The 14394-nt window shown below is 35.1% G+C and overlaps 2 protein-coding genes across 2 annotated transcripts; one reads left to right on the top strand and one right to left on the bottom strand.

Annotated features, from left to right (window-relative positions):
* Positions 1 to 911: 911 nt before the first annotated feature.
* Positions 912 to 3625, bottom strand: LOC146146759 (NAD kinase-like). Its single transcript, XM_083387158.1, has 2 exons — positions 2936 to 3625; positions 912 to 2524 (listed from the first exon to the last, which is right to left on the bottom strand). Exons 1-2 carry the CDS (start codon positions 3559 to 3561, stop codon positions 1927 to 1929), a joined length of 1224 nt encoding a protein of 407 aa, XP_083243284.1. The 5' UTR covers positions 3562 to 3625; the 3' UTR covers positions 912 to 1926.
* A 4186-nt stretch (positions 3626 to 7811) lies between these two features.
* Positions 7812 to 9504, top strand: LOC146146760 (oxygen-dependent coproporphyrinogen-III oxidase, mitochondrial-like). The gene has a single exon (XM_083387301.1). The coding sequence runs from the start codon at positions 7855 to 7857 to the stop codon at positions 9025 to 9027; it is 1173 nt and encodes a 390-aa protein (XP_083243427.1). The 5' UTR covers positions 7812 to 7854; the 3' UTR covers positions 9028 to 9504.
* Positions 9505 to 14394: the final 4890 nt, after the last annotated feature.

The raw sequence follows: 14394 nt of genomic DNA on the forward strand, positions 1-14394 counted from the left end.
TCCTAATCATAACATTTAAAGCTCTAAATAGGATGGGAGTTAATTTACGCCTTCTAACCTTGTGTGAAGTAAGAAGTTTATTTTCTGTCTATATTTACCGATATTGTATTTTATTGTGGCACTATATCTTATAATTTGATTAAAACGTGTATTTGTCCCCTCCTAGCCTATTCGCTGTCTTAAATAGTATAAAAAATATTTGTTTTCTATTTATATTATTGTATGGCAATTAATAAATTGTTAATGCACTTTGTGCGATGTTCAAGATATATTGTTAAGATGCTTTTTTGATCATTTTTGTTGTTAATACATGAAATATGTTACATGATCCTGGAAATTTGCTTAATGTATCCGGAAAAATAATTCTGTTGCTTCAAACTAAAGGAATGTTAAAACCTTGTCTTTTGCAAAATTCAAAGTCACTTCCAAGTCAATTGCTCTAGGTAACTTCAAGTCAAGGTATTGACGTAAAAACAACACGGAAGTCGCAATCTATACTTAAGACTGTAAGGTTGCATTCCTACAACTAGTTTCTGTTACAGAATTGCGTGAGTGCACTCAAACACTGTTTTTAAATGACTTAACCCAACTTTGGACAAATGACTTTGCAATTTTAAATCTAAATAAGTAACTTGCTATATGTTGCAAATAATCAGATTTCTTTAAATGACTTGTATACAACTGGCAAAAGATTACCCTTATTGCTTTAATGTAAATAAAAAAAAAATATAAATCAGGAAAAAAAAGAATTTTACCTGTAAACTTACAAAACCTGGTATGCTCTGAAAAACAATTTACCTATTAAAGTGTTTCAATAATTCAGTTAGGCCTTTAAACAGTGGGTAAAAACCCAGGAAGAATAGGACGTTTTTTAATCATTGTATTAACAATCTTGTACAAACAAAGGCAGAATTATGCTTTTATTATTGGACAACAACAAATATACATGTATCGCAATTAAAAGAACAAAATAATGCAAAGTTTAATATGTCATGCAGCATTTTGAACAACATAAATCAGATAAGTGCACTCTGTTGTTTCAAACAAACTAAACACTAAGCCAATAAATATTTTGGCAGATATTTCTTTGGAATATATACAATTTAACAAAACAAAAAACATTTTAAAATCTCTCTGTCAGTAATCTTTAATTTTTTTCGGTAGTATTAACACTAGGCAAAATAGTAAATGTGGTAGGTAGAGGTATAACTTAGAATGGAAAAATAATTTTTTAGTGAAAGAATAGAATGTAAGAAAAGCAAATCACATTTTACAAATGCTTTTTATCATAAATTCATGTTACATCCTGCATAGCATTGGTGTTGCTTATATAAAGCTCATCAGAAAACTGCAACACTTAATTTCTGACATGTCATGGAATATTTTGACTATGTTCACCCTACTATTTCCTTCTGCAGAATGTATTTTCCTTCTGCAGAGTATTGATATACATTAGTGCACACATTTTCCCAACCCAACAAAACAGCTTTTAGCCGAAACTTGTGATTTTAAACTTGCCCACTTATTTGTCACCCCATACTAGTGTTTTAAAAAAATATGTCACATGACAAAAGCATTCCGTAAATAACTTAAAATTGTTAAAATAAAATGGCTTAACCAGAATTTGTTATATGAAAATGTTGTAGCAGCACAAATAAACAATGCAACCAATTTCAAATGTAAGAGAGGATAGACAATTTATTACACTTCAATAATCTATAATTCTGTTTTTAGTTAGCTAGTAACTAAATTGCATATGTTTCATAAGTTGATAAAAGCATAATAGAGCAAATGGTCTACAAAATTAGTAAATATAATTGCAGCAATACATACAATTGTATAAAACCAAGATAAAAACATTCTACTGGTTTTCAAAGGTAAAATATCCAATAGGTGCATTAACTGTCCAAGGCAGCTATTAGTCAATCAATCAGTATCATCTAAATTTTCAGAAACATATTTTTTTTGCTCTTGGCGAGAATTCCAATGCAGACATTCACTGAGAGAGTCGAACCAGTCGTCAAAAGGATTTACTTTACATACGCATGGGGTCGGATGAATTGACGTCCTTATCGTTACATAATCACCCTTATCAATCACAACACCAGCTCTCCCATCAAAACAAACCGAAACCGGGCCTCTTGCGTTTTTCGATACCGTAAAGGCAAGAGTTACCCCCGCAGGAACAATAATGGGACGAAAAGACAACGAATGTGGACAAACGGGGGTTATCATAATGGAGGGGACATTAGGGTGAACCATAGAGGCCCCTGCAGCAACAGCATAAGCCGTACTTCCGGTTGGAGTGGATATAATGAGGCCGTCGCCTTGGACAGAGGTAATCCGACGGTTTTCTAGGTAAAGGTCGATGTTGCAGAGGTAATGATTGCTTCCACGATCCACCACCACTTCGTTAAGCACTAGGTAGGAGCATTCACTCTCCCGGTTGATGTCGGCGTTAGCGTTCAAGTCCAATCCTGATTCTCCATTCTCCTGAATTCCATTTAGGGCAGGAACCTTTGCTCTAGTTAAACAAAAACTTGTTGTAAAAAAACAGTCCTTTTAGGATTAGTAAGGCCACCCTGTTTTGATACAATTATTTTCTAAATTATAGTAGCCTTATTATAGTTTTTTGTTACAAACTATACCACATAAGTAAAATTAAAATGTCCAAATGCAACATGTACAATTAGTAAAACTGCACATATCACAGTAGTGTATAATATATCTACAATTTATTTTTTATTTGTGAGAAAACTGTCATTCTTTCAACAAAAAACTTTGAAATAATTTCAAAAAAATGGAATAAAAACGCATTGACTATCCAATACACGAATATAAAATGATCACTTGGTTATGTAAAAAGTAATAAAAACTTGCAGTGTCTACAAATAATAATGTTCATTGTTTTTGAAAATACCAAGCTTAAATTTACCTTTCCACATTGCAACGAAGGCGACTTCTTAACATCAGAATTGCATTTCCCTCTAAAACCTGAGATATCGTTTTTCGATAAGTTGCAAATGAATGGGAAGTTAAAAACCCAAGTGATCCGGAGTGAAAGGCTATAATGGGGGGCATGCTCTCTTGAAATAAAGATGCAGCATACAACAAAGTACCATCTCCTCCAAGACATATAACCAAGTCGATATCATCTGTTTTAAACGATGACTTAAGTTGTTCATGGATTTTTCTAAACCCAGCATCCATGAATGCGGTATTTTCGTGAAGTTTTTTCTCGACAAACACCTTGAGTTGCTTCTGAATAACCAACCAAGTAACGAGTTGCTTAAAAGATGTATTCACGTCGCTATCATTTCTTTTGATGACAAGAACATTTTCAGGTGGTCTTGACCATTTTAAACGCTGGTCATAAGGGTCGATTTCATATTGTCTGTAAAGTTCTTCTTTTTGGGTGGACGCCTTTGGACCAAACATACAGTCAGGCTGGGGGCCAATTAACGACTTGGCCCGTATGAAAGGATTTTTTTGTTTTTTTTGCATTTTGCTGCTTGATTTTACTGGCGTTTTGATCTTTACCAACTTTTTTTCGTTTTCCATTTTTACAGATTCACTGACATTTTAAACAACACATTTTCTGTAATTTTTAAATTTAAAATGATGACTTTAGAAACCTGTATAAACATATATGTAGAAGTTTTGAAAAACTTTAATTTGAAATACATTATCAGGAAATTGAATGATAATGGTTGGTAGCCTGAACAAAATGTAATATGTAATTCCGGCTCAAAATCTGTAACAGTTAAGAATAAAATTTAACAGCAAATTGTCTCTTCATTTACTTGACACCTCCTGAATAATTTAGCACAGTGGTGCAGTAACTTGATTAAAAGCAAGTTTACAATTGAATGAAAAGGGATTTTCTGCTCCAGTGTACACAGCATTTTGTGAATGTACTTCTACTATTTTACTTGTATTTGTCCCACAGAGCTAAGGCACATATTTAATCTATTGTTTGCATATATTTGATTATTTTATGTTCGTTTACCACAATATAGTCTAAAATATATTTAATAGGCTAATAAACTATTGTAAAGTAACTTGTAGTATAAATGTAATCCTCAGCGTTGTTAATTTATTTTTGGTATTCAGCCAGATCCACTTAAATATTTAAAGCTCAGAAAAAAGTCCAGTAATGCTGTTTGAGTCAAATGTGTAGATGGACCTTATGTTTACACCTAACAGCTATGGTACATTTTCAAAATAATTTAGCATCATATTTGTTTGCAATACAGTTTTTCATTTAAATACAAACATATTCCCTTGATAAATTATAAAGTATCCTTACTAAGACTTATATAACTTCTGTGTTTAATTATCTGCCAACTAAGTATAACCCTACTGGCATATAGTCCATTGGTCTATGATGTAAACATAATGTAACCTTATACACATCCTTAACAATAGCCGGACTGTAAAACAACATGTTGCCTAAATACGGTTCATCTAGTTTTGGTATCCGGTCGAGTTATATGCATGAATAACACTCATTAAACGCTGCCTGCCCGTCATATTAACACCAAACTATGAATCGCATGCAATAAAATGTCACTAACACTGTTTTAATTGCGTCATGTCAAGGTACGCACCGCTTTCTAAACGGGGTTTAACCCAGTTTAAATTTTGCAAATGACGCATCATGCTTATACATCATTTCTGCTCTCGCGTTTGATTGATTGGAGCGGCTTCCGAAAATTCAGCTGTGCCAGCCAGGACATAGCGTTTAAGGAAACATGTAACTGCACGATTGAACAAACCACGATTTCGTATTTGTTTAGGTACTTTTTGAGGGGTTAGTTGTCATTGTCATAGGCGCGCGAATTCAGTAATGCATGCCTGCTGTATATTTTAAGGTGCTTTAAGCGCCAAAGTAGTTTCCTAAAGCTGTCTAACAATCTTCAAATATATAAAATAGTCTATACGATTTCATAGAAGATCAAACCCTAAGAAAACTACATACCTGCATTAATAGAAGTTATGAAATGGCATTTTGAAATGCAAATAACTATTTTAAAAGCAATAAGTTTGTTAGACATATAAGCTAAACTCAAAAAACTAAAACTTATGTCAAACTGGGAAACAAGTAAAAAACGGTGAGTTTTAGAAATAGCGGCACTGCTCCTTCTGCCGTCTTCATGTGAATCGACCCAAAACATCGATAAATGCTAGCACCAGTATTTACCCTTTCAAGTTAGCGTTGTTTGCGTCAAAAATCACCTGCTACGTTTTCGCCTGGCTTCATACAGCATAAAACGCCTTCTTTAGCGCTACGCCGCGTGCAGACCTTACTGTTTTGACAAAGCAGTTAGTGATCCGTAATGTCATGATTACGGGTTAACAAGTTCGCTTCTGGGTGAACTTAGCACTTTGGTCACGCATTTTTATACGAACTGGCCTATTTACACAGTTTACATCACCAATCTAACTTGAGTTGGCGCAATGTACGCACACAGCCACATATGACCAAAGAAAGTGTTATTCGTAGGCTGTTAAAAGATGAAGCTTATTTCACTTATAACGGGCGTAGGCGTAGACTGAAAAGCAAACATGCACTATAGACATAGTCGTTATACTTCTTTCACTTACACGATAGCAGGTTTATTTCATCAAAGCACAAATTTTACTTGGGTTTTATAGTTTAAAACTATTGTAAATTGCACCTTACTGGACGAAAACTTACTGCCTAAGTTGACACCAAACCCCACTGTTACTAAAAGCTGACTAAACAGCAAACAGGTTGGCAAACAAAAACACAAGCTTGGGACTGAAATGAATTCAAAAGCACTTCGTGATACATAACCCTGAGACATCATTGCGCGTAATGCATTTTTGATTTATGTTAAAGTCATTCGTCTTCCAAAATCGGCCTAATAACAATTATCTTATATCGAACGCTTCAATGTTTAGTGTAAAACTCTAAGGTGTGTTTTGTTGTATCTGCTGTTGCTTCAATCTTGATAGGTCTAAGTTAATGATTGCCTTGGGCCTAAGTGGAATGGTCACGATAGCCAACTATTACGACCGACAGCTGAAATTATTGCAAAGTGTATAAATAGACCTGGGCATGTTGGATGTTTGCATTGTCCGCTTTAAGCTGCGCAACTGCAAACCATTGGCGCAGTGAAAAATCTGCTTCTTGCATTCGCATATCCAGCTATATTGCGAAATAAACAAAGTGTATAAACATTAAAAACCGCAAAAACAAAAGTGACAAATCCTACTCGCATTTTTCTAATATGTTCTATTTCATTAAGTCTGCAAACAGCTCACTTTAAGGGAATATATAATGCATGTTTAGCCTAGCAGTGTTGCAATGACGTGTTTTTGATTGACTTGACTTAGGGGAATCGTGTTTGACTGGTTGACGAATTAGGGAATTAGTTAACTTCCTTGTAGGCTCAATATGGTAATATCGTTTTGCTGTAATGCATTTCCTGATGCATTTTCGCAAAATTTTGCCTCGCTGTACTGAACACGATAACATAATTATATTTTAAATCAAGGTTGGAAATAAGAGAAGTCCATTAAACTTGAATATCTTTACCCTTTACTTTACGTTTTTTTTTAGGCACGATTGTTCAAAGCCAGTTATACCTGAATACAATATGAGCTCGGCCACATACATAACTAAATGAATTACATTAAATCCAAAATTAAGCCGCAGAAAATGTTATAGGACAAAATAGTCCCTCAAAGCGTTAGTTTATAATCACATTGAAAGGGGCTAATACAGTAATAATCAAAAACGTAATAACTATTGTTGAAAAAAGCTGTAGGCTAAGCTTTGTTTTTATGTTTCCAGGCTGTACAAATTTGCTAACCTGCCTAAAACGTCGAAAACATCGTATTCTGTATAATATTAAGTAAGTTTTCAAATTCAAGTTGGTGAATAATAAAAAAGGCATTTAAAATAAAAACGAGCACTTTAAGGAATTCCCCCAAAACACCGCTGATTGATTCGCTTGAGTGATTCGCCTTAAAAAGCTACGTGACTTACTTTGCTGAGTCATATTTGAAAGATTTACAGCGAATTTAATTTAATGTTAATGCTAATTTGCTAAAGCGAATTTAATTTAATGTTAGTGTAAAAAAGAAAGTGGCTATTTGACCAAATCGCTCTTGTAGACTTGCACCCGCCAGTGATCATATGTCGATTTGAACTAGTTTTATATCGGGGAGAATAGCCTCTTCCAAAACGTTACTTAGCAGGGCGCTCTTTTACTTATGTACGTGAAAATTATTAAAAAAAAACTTTCTTCAAATGCCGCATACCACAACGTATATTGTTTGGGTTAGCGTGCGGGTTAGCGTTTGGTTGAGGGTTGGTCAAGTTATTATTAATAATAAACATAATATTACTTGACCCACCCTCACCCAAACGCTAACCCGCACCCTAACCAAAACAATATGCGTTGTGGTATGCGGTATCATTTTGTTTTGTTTTTTGCATAACTTTTCATGTACGTAAGTAGAAGAGCGCGCTTAGCAGTTGATGCAATAAACAGCCACCAATTACGCCCAGTTTCCAAAACTGCTACATCAGTTAATTATCTTAGATAAAAAATTAGTAAAGTTACAACTCCTTTGCAGAAGTGCTGGGGCTATTACTGTTTTTAGGTAACTTATAGAAATGATTTAAATAGATAAATTGACTTATTTTTATGAGCAAACAAATATATATACTCCAACTATTTTATCACTTATCTGTATACCGTATATACATTTGTATCTTGTTTATGTCAGTATTGCCACTAAATAAACTTGTGTTTTTTATCAACTTTAAAAATGAATTGTTTTTGCATGAAAGCTAACATAGATTACCAATGAACAAAAATGAGCTATAAAAACATTAGTCGAATAAAAAAAGTAGGTGCAAAGTTTTTACCGCTTGTCTTTGGAATTTCTGCTGGTTACATCGGTTTTGACTATGCAAAAAGAAACCACAGGTCTTTTCTGCTTTGTCTATCAACAACTGCGGAATGCAAAAGTTTGGAGACACTGCCCACTGCTCTAAATATCTCAAAGCTGATGGCTCCACCAGTAACAAAGCTATCAACATTAAACACAAACCAGGATAAAGTTGCAACCAAAATGGAACTCTTAATCATGGAAACACAGGCAAAAGTTTGCAGGGCTATTGAAGCTTTAGAAGATGGTAAAAAATTTGAAGTTGACGAGTGGAAAAAAGACAACAACACGGGCGGAGGCATTACCTGTGTGCTACAAGACGGAAAAGTTTTCGAAAAAGCTGGGGTCAATGTGTCTGTTGTTTACGGAAATTTATCTGATGGAGCTGAAAAGCAAATGAGGGCTAGAGGAAAGAGCTTTGAAAGATTTAAAGATGGAACTCTGCCTTACAAAGCTATGGGAGTGAGTTCTGTTATTCATCCGACTAATCCCCACTGTCCAACCATCCACTTTAACTACAGATACTTTGAAGTTTCAAGCGCTGACGGCACACAGGATTTTTGGTTTGGCGGTGGAACAGACCTGACTCCGATGTATTTCGACGAAACCGATGTCAAGCATTTTCACAGACAGTTGAAATTAGCTTGTGATGAGCACGATACAGAGCTGTACCCAAAATACAAAAAATGGTGTGACGAATACTTTTTTATTCCCATCCGCGGCGAATGCAGGGGAGTCGGTGGGATATTTTTCGACGATGTTTGTGAGCCAACCGCAGAAAAATCCCTTGATTTTGTCCGGTCGTGTGCAAACGCAATCGTTCCCTGTTACATTCCAATTATCACCAAAAACAAAAACAAACCGTTCACCCCAGAGCAGAAACACTGGCAACAACTACGCCGAGGTCGCTACGTGGAGTTTAACCTGGTTTACGATCGCGGCACAAAGTTTGGATTTCAAACGCCAGGAGCTCGCATTGAAAGTATTCTCATGTCTCTACCTCTTACGGCCAGATGGGAATACATGCATTTGCCAAAGCTTGGAACTCCGGAACATGAATTACTGGACATACTAAAACACCCGAGAGATTGGTTGTAACTGAAACTTTTACAGTACAACACCCTTGCCAAGAGACGCTATTCAGACAATCTTCATTATACCACTGGTAACTCCGTCAAGGAAAAAAATAACATTAACTTCAAATCAAAAAAAGTGTTTTTTTTTTAATTCGGCCATAATCAATATAAATCATTTTATAGCAGGGGAAATTTTTTGTAACTTGGACCCCTAAAAATGTTTTTTAAACTAAAAACATTTGCCTATAATAGCGTCATTATCTTGTGCTACATCTTTGCTAAAGACTGACTTTAATTTGGCAGAAAATTATGAAAAATGTGAACCTTTGTGCCACATTTTTAACAGAAAAGCGTATATAAAGCTGCCAAATTTTTCATGTGCTTTTGTTGCTGTTAATTTTTTAGTTTTTTTGTACTATCACATTAACACATGCTGGCCCGCTTGTGCGAATAATAACATACTCCAACTTTGTACTTTTTAGATTACTGTGTATTTATAATTTTTAGAACATTCCTATTTTTGTTTTTTTATGCGCTAGACCATGACATTGAAATTGACCATGGAGGTTTAATTTAAACGGCATTATTGCGTTTTAGTTAAACGTTTAGCAATAAAAAATAATAATGTCAAATTATATTAACCAATTGATATATATGTATATATAATATAAAGATGGATCTTGTAAACTTTCCCAAAAATATATTAAATTTAAAATTCTAAATTAAATACAAGAATTGTTACAATATATAAAAAAAATATTCTTTGCTATTGCACAAAGACTTAGAAAGTACAACACTTCTATCTGAGCTGACCTTCTATACTACACAGCCTTCCGTTAGTTTGTCTATCCTTATAACAAATGACATCAATATGCAGCATGTCATAATTTATACGAAGCATAAACAACGACGCTACATTAATTGATACGAGCTCGGACTCCCACCGTATTTAATGACGCATAATAGCAGCCTTCTGTAAAATGGCAGTCATTGCAGTTCTGACACAAAACAACAAAAAAACAATTGCAACAACACGCGTAATTTCGTGTTACGTCGTTATTTTGGCTGAAATTTTTCAAAGTCTATTTTTATGCAAACCGCGTCAGTATGGTCTCGATGATGACCCAAATTCAGCGGCATTTAGAGAACAAAGTCAGAATAGTGAGACTCCTTATTTGGAAATTCTTTATAATAAACTTCGGGGGGGGGGAGGCAAGGTACAGGGGCGCCAAAATGAGGCTTACAAAATTTTCACAACAAGCAAAAAACGATCATAAGCAAGATCGCTCCAGCGGCTGTGGCAGATGTCATGACAGATGCATCTGATACGACACCCTTACTGATGCTGTTCCCAGCCATTCACAGCAGCCAAGATCCTGATTCTGCGTGCAGCTGGTTTCGTCTAACTCAGTGTTTTTTAACCTTTATTAAACCGCGCCCCCTTGGTAATTGTCTGCGCTTTGCGCCCCCCTACAACAACAACCAATTAGGTATGTTTGAATTACATATTAGTAAGACAACATAAAAAATAGTAAAGTGTATCGTTGGTCGCACGTAGCGCGAAAAATGTTCAGTTTATTTGGTTGAATTAGCTAAAAACAGGTTCGTGTCTCCGTGCATGTTTTTAGCCTGTTATCATACATAAAATAGTTGGAAAGGGGCATAACATTTATCGTTTTTCTATAAGTTAGCCAAACTATAATTTGCATAGGACCGTTATATTTTCTATGCACGTTATATCTTCGCAAAACATGCAAAGGTACTCACAGAGACTTTGTGCTAAAAACAATTGTCAACAAAACAAGAAAAACACAAGTAAATAAAAGAGACCTTTTTTAAGTTTTAATCGTAAAGTTGGACAAAAACGGAGTTTGTACAGACGTAGGCCTAGAAGTGGTGCCAAACTCAATTGCACAACTTACAACTATATCATTGTTCCGACTAAACATAGTCGTAATTGGTCGTAAAATGTAGCAATCATAGTCAAGCAACTGAAAAACTACCAAAAATTATTTAGTAGCGAAGCTCGCAAATCCACGAACAATGTCTTCAGTCAGCTACACGTGTAATTTTATTGTACAGTATATCATAAAAAAAACAGAATGAACACCAAACGAAACCATAAAAAAACACTACATAAAGTTAAACATTGAATTAGAGCTCGCGCCCCCCTTAAGAATTGCTTGGCACCCTTATAGGCACAAACACCGTCAATTCTTCACCATAGAAAAACACAAAGTATTATATATTTTTGTTTGTTACTTCGATGCACTTCGCTGACAAAAAACAAACTTAGATGGAAAATAGTCGACAAGATTAATAAAAATACGTAAAACTCCAATAGACACATCTGCGCCAAAAGCCAAGACTCGTTTCGTGATGGTTTGAGCCGAACTGCTGTAAAACAGACCTAAACAAAATGCTTGATCTGGTGTATTTATCTAAACAGAAGAAACAGGCGACGTAAGAGAATGCCTGGAGAAAAAGCAAAATATGTAGGACTTTTATCAGAAGAAGAAATTGTGGGCGTTTTAAAGAATCCATTTGATCGGCTTCAACATGAGATGTTAACACGTTTTTCACGACTAAAAGACCTAAACAATAAATTTGGATTTTTGCTTGACGTTAAGACTCTTCTATCTGACACAGACGAGGATGCAGTATGCGTCGAAATTGTGCAGATTTTGCAAATTTCTACGACACGGACATCAATAGCAACGAACTTTTCATTGAAATTGGTGATTGTCGAATGCTTATTAGTAATCGAACTGAAATTCTACCAGAAACTCCTTTTGGAGTCCTTTAGAGTTTATTGGTTTTATTGTGTTTTATGGGGATGACGGATTTCCCAATCTGCGAATTTCACAACAAATTCTGTTAACAATAGCAGTTTCAATTGCAAGTTGTGAGCGGTCGTTCAGCAAATTAAAACTTATTTCGTCGTATCTGCGTGCATTAATGGGACAGGATTTTCTCAGTGACCTTGCTATTCTTACCGTTGAAAGAAAAATATTGGAAACAACAGATTTCGATGACGTGATTGACCAGTTTGCGACAGTGAAATCAAGAACAATAAATCTATCTATTGTAGACTTTGTACTGGTAAATCATTTCATGTTTGACAGTGACTGAGTAAGTCATATGCTGTAGTTTGTATAACGCTTTTTCTTTAAATACCTACATTGTTCTACTAAAATTTGAATTGTTTTCCGTATGAAGTAGGGTATATTATGTTAATTTAATAGAAAATATGATGAAACATAGAGGATGGGGCGCCAAAGTTATAGTTTGTCCCCGGGCGCAAAATACCCTCGCTACGCCTCTGACGTAAGCCACGAGTAGCTATCGGCATGGTGCTTGCTTTTAACAATACAGGAAGCACGTTTTCAGTTGTTATGCGTGAGTAATATGTCCACATATCTATCAAAAGCTTAATTGACAAATATCGAAGTACGGCAGGGCCACCGTTTGTGCATTAGAAGTGATTACTACATAAAAAACTTAAATTTAAAAGTATTAGATAGCTTGTTTGTAGCGTTCTAATGACTTAGCCTTAGTCAGTGACTTTACTTCAGTGCAATTAAGCCACTGTTTTAAAATAACTTGACTTTATACAAGTCCTTCGGACAAACGACTTGACTTGACTTAAGTCTTTTGGACAAAATGTTGAAATAAAGTGTTTTTATTAGGTGCGGTACGGTAGCCTATGTTTCTATAAAATTGGGTTATTTATCTCAATTTGTGCACGTACAAATGCAAGCTTAATAACTAGTTTCGTGTTTTTGTTATTTTTTAGTTGAGTTATTGCTTAGAATCGGAAAACTTTACAATTGTAATAGTTTAACGCTTAATTTTTATTGCAAGGACTTGGCTTGGAGTTGACTCGGTCTAAATATGACTTGGGTGGGACTTGGCAATTTATTCATAAAGACTTGACTTGGACTCAATATGTTTTACAAATTACTTGACTCGGAATTTAGGTTATTTTTGCAAAAGTAACATAAGTCATTTTAAAATAACTTGTTTACTACACTGCTTGTTTGGCTTTAAAAACGTAAGAGTTCGCTTGGCAATTGGTAGGTTTGCATATATTGGATCTACCTCCAACAAAAAGGGTTCGTTGTTTTCAGCTTTTTCACATTCCACAGCTGTATTATTTTCCCTTTTTTAACAAACAAGGTCGATTATGTTTCACAGTTGCAAAATAACTTTCTAGTACTTATCAGAGTGCCAGCGGAAGTTTATTCTAGTAGCATCGGGACAAAACTATTTATAGGGTTGTAGGCCTACTAGCTTTAATTGGTAGTTCATCATAAAAAAACAGAAAATTTGGCGTAGCGGTTATGAAAAGATTTCTCGAAAAAATAAAAATAAAACGAAATTCTGTACCACTAAAACATAATGCGTCCATTTGTTGAAAACTGGTTAGTACTTGCTCCCAAACAGGAAACGAGACCTATATCCTTTAATTTACAACGCATCCTATGAATTAATATCCCTTCTATGTTACGCAACAGTTTATCAATTGAAATTAGTTCCCAGTAACAAGTCAATTTACAGGTTATGTTATATAACTTGTATTAGTGTCAAAACTTGCATGGTTTTATGTATTCCGTGGTTGAGGGTGAATCAATTATGACACCCCTATGACTGAATTGGTGAATTTCAACCTTATTGTAGTTACGTAAATGGGTGAAATGCTGGCTCTACATCTAGAGTCAGAGCCGGACCTGGAACTCAATGAAATCGCACATTTAGCCGGAGTCGGGTCGGGTTATATTTTTTGGTGGTAGTCGGACTCGCTTATTTTAGAACAACTCCGCAGGCTTGCAGAAAACTAGAAGCATTGGGGTAAGACAGTTTGTAGATTAAAGAAAATTTATGAACGGACAGAGTTATTTAAAAGGTGTTTTTTGAGGATCTTTTAAAATATAGCCTACTTTTGTAACTGCGGCAGAAAATCAGCAGTTAGCTCAGTTGACATTTTGGAGTTTCTTAACAATCAACCAGGCGTAACGTCGTTCTTCTCTGGCGCAATCGGTTGTAAAATCGCTGTCGAAATGATGATTCGGCAAATTTTAGTAGTAAAGCAACCCGACTCGAATTTGTAAAACTTGGTGAAGTTTTATGATTTGAGCAAATATTGAGTAGGAGTTGAAACAGGGGTAATACTAATTTACGAAATGATGAATGGCCGGAATGGTCGGAACGCTCACTAATTTAAGTGTCGCTCCGTTAAAACAATTATTAAACCAACGCACAATATTTGGGCTAGGGTGAGAGTTAGCGTTTAGGTGAAGGTGGGTCAAGTGTTATTATATTTAATAATAATACTGTGAGCGTTCCGACCATTCATCATTTCGTAAATTAGTGTTACCCCGAAACAGGA

The sequence above is a fragment of the Ascidiella aspersa genome, chromosome 4 (genome assembly GCF_963924565.1).
Source record: "Ascidiella aspersa chromosome 4, kaAscAspe10.2, whole genome shotgun sequence".
Lineage (NCBI taxonomy): Eukaryota > Metazoa > Chordata > Ascidiacea > Phlebobranchia > Ascidiidae > Ascidiella > Ascidiella aspersa.